Source organism: Cryptomeria japonica, chromosome 7 (assembly GCF_030272615.1).
Source record: "Cryptomeria japonica chromosome 7, Sugi_1.0, whole genome shotgun sequence".
Lineage (NCBI taxonomy): Eukaryota > Viridiplantae > Streptophyta > Pinopsida > Cupressales > Cupressaceae > Cryptomeria > Cryptomeria japonica.
Genome location: NC_081411.1, coordinates 443545404 through 443554180, shown reverse-complemented (window position 1 = coordinate 443554180; position 8777 = coordinate 443545404). Strand labels below are relative to the sequence as shown.

Genomic DNA, 8777 nt, shown 5'->3' with positions numbered 1-8777 from the left:
AGTCTGATCTTTTTGCTTCGATTTAGGCGCCAACAACTCCCTGATTCTTCTATGTTGTTCATTCTTCCTCGAGCCACATGCTTCTGACCTGATCCACAAATCACGAGATCCACTTTTAGTGCACACCAGTCGAGATACCTAACTCCACACGACACTTCACCAACCTCTGCGAGCTTGCCACCTTGATCCCATGTGGCATCCACATCAACCATATGTTAACTTGACTTTTTTAGTTGGTCCATATAGGATCATCGATCGACCTACCGGTTCCTCTTCTCTTCCGATTTGCTAACCCAGCCGGTCTTACTTACTGTACTAGTTACCTCATCATATCTACCCTTATCTTGAACTATCGATGGAACTTTCAAATCAGTCTCCAGATAGATAAATCCAAAATATGCTCATTCCCCACAAGTGGGAGGTCTTCTGCATCTGCACCTTGCTTATATAACCGATGGACTTACATACCGGTTACCACTCTTGATGACACCATGTCATCAACCTTCACAAGATTCCATCTTCAATCAGATCTTTCTACTTCAGACTGCATCTGCTTGATCTTGCCTTTCTTCCTTATCAATCTTGTTCATTCCTCTACCGGTTTGTCAAGGTGACAAACACTTCACACTTATCTCTCCAAACTATAATGCACTCAATGTATAATAGGAGATAAGCTCCACTTACTTGGTGGACTAACACCATCTGCTTTCTGCTATATACTCATGTGACTTCCCTGTTTATACAACATCTCTTGAAACATGCACATGTGATCTGAAGTGAGCACATTCATTGTCAGTCATTTCTTCTCATGATGATTGCATCTTCATCCGGTGGGAGACATGTTGTTCAGTAACCTCACAACATATTGGTTCATTCTTCTCTTCTAGTGTTGATGTGATTCAGGTAACATTCTGCCTCTTCATCACAAATAACCACTCAAACACCTTGCCCATTGTCAACACTTTCTCTTAACAGTTGACATACTCTCCTTACCATTACCGGTGTTTTGCAACACAAGGTGATATCCAAGATATCTCATCCTATCACATCTTGTACTTCTCCATAGCGGTGTTGCACATACATCTCTACTACCGATGGTCATCCCATACCGGTTGACATCAATGACAACACAATGCCAACAAGAATATTGTGACTAATATAGAAAATACCATAATGAACACGCTTTCACCACCTATCAAAATGGTGAATTCACCAAAATGTGAAGTGCAATTTTTATAAACAGGATAAAAACAAGACGAAACAAAACTTGTAATAAATAAGAAATTTACACAAAAGATAACTAGAGGTTCCTAAAGGTTTGACAAATGATGTTTCACCTTAGAGACCTAAGTTAGCTACCACAAATATATTTTTGTTGTCCTAGATAACTTTATTTTGCATTGATGTCATCATTAGACATGACATGATGCTTGTCTAATTTTGGGCATCTACATATTCAATGGTGACAATAAAATATTATACATAATATGCTCATAAGCTTGTACTAGATATGTGTCAAATTATGAATTTAATAAGCTAGGGTTAGTCTTATAACAAAACCACCCTTGTAAAGAATTTTTGCACCTCGGTTGAGTCATAACAAAAGTAAAAGAAGAGTACATCCATGCACGCTGCTCACTTTTGAACTAACAAAGAATCTAAACTAGGGTTTGCCAAATGTTTGATTTAGCAAGCTAGGATAATGTTATTTGCTAACTTTTATGCAAAAATACACCAACATACACACTAGTCAACGCATAATAAATAAAGAACAATTAACATACAGGAAAATTTATAGATTGATAAAGAACAATTAGTTTTATTATCATTTATGTTAATAACAAATTCAATAATAATTCAAGTTTCTTTTTCTCCTCGTCTTCCTTTTGCCTTTTGAACTTCTAGTCCATGGATATCTATTTAATACTATATTCTTTTATAAAAATGAGAAACCCTCCAAGTGGGTTTTTCTTTTTATTCCATACAAAGAATAGTTCCATGGAGGCTATCTAAAATGTTTTAGAAGGTGCTATTGAGAATTTTTAAGAGCTTTCACAAATTAGTGGTCCCACACATTTTGTGTAGTCAACAAGCTTAAATTTTTTTGGAAATTGGTTGTCTCATTGTTTGGAACAATGATGAATGCTATAATATATATATCAAAGTTCTGAGACTTGACTCGGCAAAATAAAAAAACCTTTGAAATTTAGAGATTTTTAACGATTTAAAACTTGTTTCATGCACCCGTTATTGAATAAAGCTTAAAGACACTATAACATCATCAAATAGAAGCTCTAGCTCATCCTCAGCCTCAACGTTATAGTAGTCGGTCTGCCTCCTACAAAGGCATCTAAGGTAGGTCCTGGATGACTGAGTAGCGATAGTCTCCGCCTGTGAGGTGCCACAATGATCAACATCAGTTGTGCCTGTGCCAGATCGTGCTCTATCCTCCTCCTCTGCCATAGCCATAGCCTCAACCTCTCTGTCTGCCATATCTGACATGCCGCGGCGTGAGTCCTGGAGCTTGGACTCAGCGAGTTTTACCATAAGTCGCTTGACTCGCCTAAGTCAGGCGAGTTATGAGCAAAACTTGCCGAGTCCGAGTCACGTGTTGTCAAAACTTGCCGAGCTTGGCTCGACTCGCCAACTTGGCAAACTCGCCTAACTCGCGGCGAGTTTGGGAACTCTGATATATATATATAACCATCCCTAAATTTATTGACAAGAAAGTAAAAACTATAAATGAATTACACATGCAACAAAATCAATCTGAAATCTAAAAGGGAGGGATTCTAGCAAGATTTTTACCCTTCATGAGATTATCTACTCTATGAAAACAGTTTCTCACATGGATACCATAGGATTGCTTCCCAAGACAAATTAAAAATTGACAATTTCTTCTATTCTGAAAATAGCTCAAAAGCACGTCCTCTTCTGATCACATAAACAAAAATGTGTCAAAAGAAAGATAGCCTAGGCATAGCCCATTCGGCTATGGATGCAAGCCAGACTGATAATTCATTGATAGAGTGGAATGCCCTTCAACGGAGGCTTAAATGTGGTCTTTAGCAAAATTCATCAACTTAAAAATTTTCAGTCATCAAAAAATGCCCTTTATTCAAAGGAGGCAAAAGATACAATCCAACTTCTTTATGAATATCTTACATTTGGATGTGTTGGTACAACATTGTATGGCTGCTCCATTGTTTATTTTTTTGACTTGCAATTTTGGCACATAATAGAATTAGATCATTAAGCTCATATTGCTACATTATAGTCACTTTCTTCCCCTACACAGCAATCACTAATAGCAGAGAAAGAAGGCATAACTAAATTGAATTCTGATATACCAAGGTCCAAATAAACACCATGTGAGGACCTAAAGAATCTAAAACAACTTATAAAATATCTAAAACTTAAGCTTCCATCATTTTTTAACCTCACCATGACGGTCATGAATGATCAATAGCCAATTTACAAATTTAACATGTCTCTAATCGATCAGATATTCCTGTTACACTATTCGAATGTGAAGACCCACATCTGGGAATGCAGTTTCAAACACCCATATGAAATCTCTGTACATAAGGTGAAACCCTTCACTGTTCACAATTCCCACCAATGCCCCTCTCAATAGCAGAATCATCAACTTTTACATTACAGACAACTTATTGTCTCGATCCCTCTGCATTATCATTCTCTGGTTTGTAGTTGTGTTCATTCCATTCATCTACAGCATTTTGATCGAAGCCAACCAACTCATTGGGGACTATAGGTTTCCTGCAATCCTTTGACGATTGAATTCCAGCTTTGCCATTTTCATGTTCAAAATTATCGACACAATCTTGGGATTCAACCATGAATGAATGGTCTGTGAATTTATTGTTAATGTCGGAGTGCATCCCAGTAAGGTTTGATGGACCTATTCTATCAATTTCAAAGATACCTTGTGGCCTAAAAGTTGGAAGATCGGCATCCTTCCCAACTTTGTTACATGCAGGTGAACAAGCATCTGCCTCGCTATCCATATTACTACCATCAGAAGTTGTTGAAGATCCATCATCAACGAAGTCCTTTTCTAGGCTAAGTGGTATACATTCACAAGCATGAGCATTTAGGGGAGAGGCAATATTGAGGCTCCTGTTAACAAGGGCGATGTCTTCCCTTTTAACAACATTAAGCACTGTTCCAGTAGGACTCTTTTCAGCTAGGAGCATGTCACCTTCAGCAACTGTAATTCTAGATTGTGGTTTAGGTAAGGTGTTTTCCAAGTTCCTTGTTTCGGAAAAAGAGTTGAACTGATTCTCTGTATCAGTATAATTTCCAGAATTGTTTGCATTCCAGTCCACATTCTGTTTCCTTTGGTTACCACATTTGTTGCAAAGTACACCCCTGTTTGACATACAAGCAGCACAAGAGTAGGGAAGTGCAGAGTCTTGAAGAGATTCAGAAGTAGCCTCATTTTGAATCTCCTCTCTATTCCACTGCTTATTGAACTCTCCTTCAACATCAAAACTCTTAATAAATGTGGTTGCAGATGCTGTTCTCATCAAGGGGCCACCAACTCTTGTCCAAGAAACATTGGAATCCACATTTTCACTCTCACTGTCACTGCCATTAGGGTTGTTGCGAGCGAATCTGAGTGTTCTCCAAGATGGTCCTCCCCATGGTCCTCCTTGATGATTACCAGATTCAATAACACCCTCTTCATCAAGGGATCCCCATGAAGTTTCACGGGCCATGACATTCCATGAGGGTATCCTCTTTGCCGCACTGAATCTCATCATACTGCTGGTTCCTTGTGGGGAAGACCTCTCTGTTTGCCTCTTTTGCTTACGGAGACGATTGAGAAAAGATACACACTCATCTAGCACAAGTTCAACGTCACAGTTGGCTTTTATTGCAGAGAGTTTTTCCCATGTGCATCGCCTCCCTTGATTAACAGCTTTCTGAAGCTCCAAGTGAGTTGGATTCTGAATTAATTTAGTTAACTGAGAAGAATGAAATTTGCAGTGTCAATTAGGGAGTAGAATTTTTGCATCAGATTTGCAAATGATAAACCAAACACAATGTACGTCAAACTTTGATAATACTTAATATTACCTGTGCAAGAGTGGCAGGCATAACCACGGTCACATCACCTTCCCATTCTTGGGCAAAAAGCTTGGCGATCCCACCCAAGGGAAAACCCAGCTCCAAGATTTGATTGCACCGATGCTTAACCTCCATCTCTAATAGATGAGCTAGCTGCAATAAAGAATTTAGATACGTCAACAGTAATGCACTTTACAGAGGAGGCATCTACAAGGATTCGGAGAGACAGACGCGAACAACTTAAACAAAAAATTCAGATTTGAAAATGAGACCAAAAAAAAAAGTGAGATTGGGACAAGTTTGCTGGTTAACTTTAAGAACATGTATAGGTTCAAGATGGTTTTGTAAAGCTGTGGATATCCTGTACAAAATTCTGAAATGGGATCTTATTCATATCTTCTATGGAAGTTGAGAGTTAGAAACAACTGCCATAGCCAAAACCTTAACTACACAACTTAATTTCTATGCCTGACAATTTCGGTGTTGTATGTGCACTAAAGCATTTCTGATTAATTGAATCTAATGTGGTAGATAACACAGGATTTGAAGTCTTTCCTTCAGCTTGAGTTCTTGAGTTTGAGATGAAAAAAATGATACCAGAGGAAAGCAGATATAATTTGAAAAATCAAATTTAAGCGACAAACTTGCATACCTTTGCTGCAAAATCCCCTCCATGTGCTCTCACAAATTCCTTGAATCTTAACAGTGGTGCAATGTGGGGATTAGCCTGACTGACAATGAAGTGGTTCACATTGAATAATTCCTTTAGCTGCATCATTGGCAAGTCACTTTCCAAGCTTCCATCAATCCACTGCCTAGTCCCGATGCCCGATTCTTCAGGACTTACCTGAAATGGAGTGTGATAGGGAATGAGCTCTCCGTGTCGGTCCTTGGCCATCAATTCCTGGGCTTGAAATAATCCAGGGAAAGCACAGGAAGCAGTAACTGCACTCCAAATCACCACATGAGGAGAAGTTAGATAATTAAGGCATCTAGGAGGCTCATGCCTTCTAGGCGAGCAAACTGAAATGCCCAAAACTCTGCCTGTCTGGTCATAAGCTTCTTGGAAAGTTAGATTCCTCGTTAAAGATCTAAGCATCTTCTGCAGCTGTCTAATTTCATGGAGTGCCCCTTGTGTTAGCAGCCTACGAACAACAGTAAATATGCCGCCCAATTGATCAAAGAACTGCAAGGTCGGCACAGAATCTGCAAAAAAACTTTGAAGCTCTGGCCATGTCCTTGTGGCAATTACAGCACAGATTATTGATCCGACACTTGCTCCTGCTACCACGCGCGGTAGAAGGTGATTCTCTATTAATGTCTTGACAACACCCACATGGAAAGCACCGAGAGATGCACCCCCACTCAGAAGAAGAGCAGTTCTGCCAAAAGCATGCCTTGTTTCTTGCATAAATGCAAGCTTTTCTTCCGAGAGTATTTCCTCTGAGTCTGAATCACACACCATTCTCAACTGTGTTGAGACCTCATCTATGTAGTCTTTGATAACTTTGGGTACCTGCAACCTGCCTTTGTGGAGATCCGGGTTGCACATATTGCCCAGATTCCGAACCAAATCAGCTCTCAGATAGAATACTATGTCTTGCAAGCCACCTTTTTTCCGGCGCCTTTGCAACTCGTGTAACTTAGCTTTCACAAGCTCTTCATCATACAAATCGGTCTCGTTTCTCCTGGGAGTCTCCTTTTCAAGCATTTTAGCAGCATGGGACCATTCATCGTATGTAAGTGCATTGCACATGAGATTTCTCCAGAATTTCCGACGATATGCAACCTGAGCCTTGGATTTTACAGAAGAATATCGCTTCAAAATCAATGCTATGCCAACAATTAAGGCTAAAAGAGCATGCGAGTTCCGAGGATGGAGCCAGTTGAAAACTGGAGCAAATGTCGTCCTGTATGCTCGCCTCAAAAATCTCTCGCATTTATTGAGGTATAATGAGATTGCAATAGCAACAATTTTCTGAAATTCGGATAGAGATTTACATAACAGGACCCTAACAGCAATTGTTCTGCCTAAAACTGTTGATGGACCTATTAGGAATGTGCCCACATTAGCCTCGGCACTCCCATCCATTTCTGATACAAAATATTCTATACAACTTGTGCTGATCAAATGAGATGAACAAAGAAATAGGCCCAAGACGGGCTGAAAAGGGGGGAAATATATACCAGAGACCTCTTATATGGATTGGGGGTTTATCTGAATTTGCAGAGCGCTATAGCAAGCTGAAATAAATCTCCAGTCTTCTCCTCCGGGACACTTTACCTTATCAAGAACTCATTTCATCTATTGTTCCCTAATAGAGGAAGACTGCTATGAAAGTGCCCAAATTTTCATCAGTTTCAACCACTGTTTGATTGGCTTCTGCGTCCTTCTATATGGATCCCAGCCTTATCCTATTCTCTGGCGTGTCCACCGGTTATGTTTCCCTCAGCAACTTTAAATTTCGCAGACATCTGTGAAGCTCATCATTCCATTTTTCTTTACCACCCCCAATTTCTCTGTTTATTGTTATTTTTACCTGCTTCCCCCAAATTTTTCAATTCAAAAAACATCCCGATTTCTTGTAGAAGCAAAAGCACGAGCCAATTTCAGCCATGGCCATTAACAATTCAGTAAACATTGCACCCACCAGACCTTTTTTCGATTTGAATCCTAAATAGAGAACACCGCTAAACCAATTTCAGATATCGTGAAGGGAATCTGCAGATCCAGATGAAAACGGCTGATTGCTTTCTTAAACTACTCAAAATCATGGCTATCAAACTTCTGGCCGTTAGCTTTATGTTTTGAAGCCCGCGACCATGGTCCCACATGATCTTAATCTTGTCTGCGGTGAGTTTTATTTCATCTGTATAGGCCTAATTTACACGTTTTTGCTCCATAGTAGTTTGACCGGAGATTATTCATGATCATGAGTGACTCATCGCCTCGGATTTGGCTAAAGTTTAATGCTTATCCATGACGTCACCTGCAAATGTGGAGTTGGAAGATACCTAATGACGACCATACTCTCTTTCCAAGCTTCGGATGCCATTCTAATCTAAGCTAATGCTTCCATGGAAGAGTCGGCCTACTTTCTATTTTGCCATTGAACAAAATGCAGTTTTTATGAGAATAATTTCAACATCACAAATAAATTATTAATTATAATTTAAAAAAATTAATTTTAAAATCTGAAGAAATTACAAGATTTTTCAATGACAATGTTTATTATTAAATTTCAAAGAGTTAAAATTTAAAGAGGTTTATTACAAACTTATCATTTCTAAGATTTGAAGGAATTGACAAAACCACAAAAGCACATAAAATCTAAATGAGAAGAAATACACTAAATCCAAATCATTTTGAAGGAGTTTAAGAAATTGAAGAGACGAATATCTCCAGTCCACAACATTCTAATAACGAATAACTATAGGCACCTATTTGGCCAAACAATGTGCAACAACTTTCCACTCTTTAAGAATATAAATAAAAAAGATAGAGTAAAAAAAATGATGTACAAAGAATTTGCTCCACATAACAAATTTGATTTCTAGGAAGACATTGAAACATTTCCATTATTCACCAAGGATGCCAAAATCATGGAATCCATCTCACATATAACATTTTTCCAACCTAGTTCACAAGCTTTCTCCATAGCTACAAGGACAATCCAAGCCTC

The 8777-nt window shown here is 38.8% G+C and overlaps 1 protein-coding gene across 1 annotated transcript; it reads right to left on the bottom strand.

Annotated features, from left to right (window-relative positions):
* Positions 1–3385: 3385 nt before the first annotated feature.
* Positions 3386–8012, bottom strand: LOC131030408 (triacylglycerol lipase SDP1). The gene is made up of 3 exons (XM_057961238.2): positions 5747–8012; positions 5104–5247; positions 3386–4991 (listed from the first exon to the last, which is right to left on the bottom strand). Exons 1-3 carry the CDS (start codon positions 7184–7186, stop codon positions 3669–3671), a joined length of 2907 nt encoding a protein of 968 aa, XP_057817221.2. The 5' UTR covers positions 7187–8012; the 3' UTR covers positions 3386–3668.
* Positions 8013–8777: the final 765 nt, after the last annotated feature.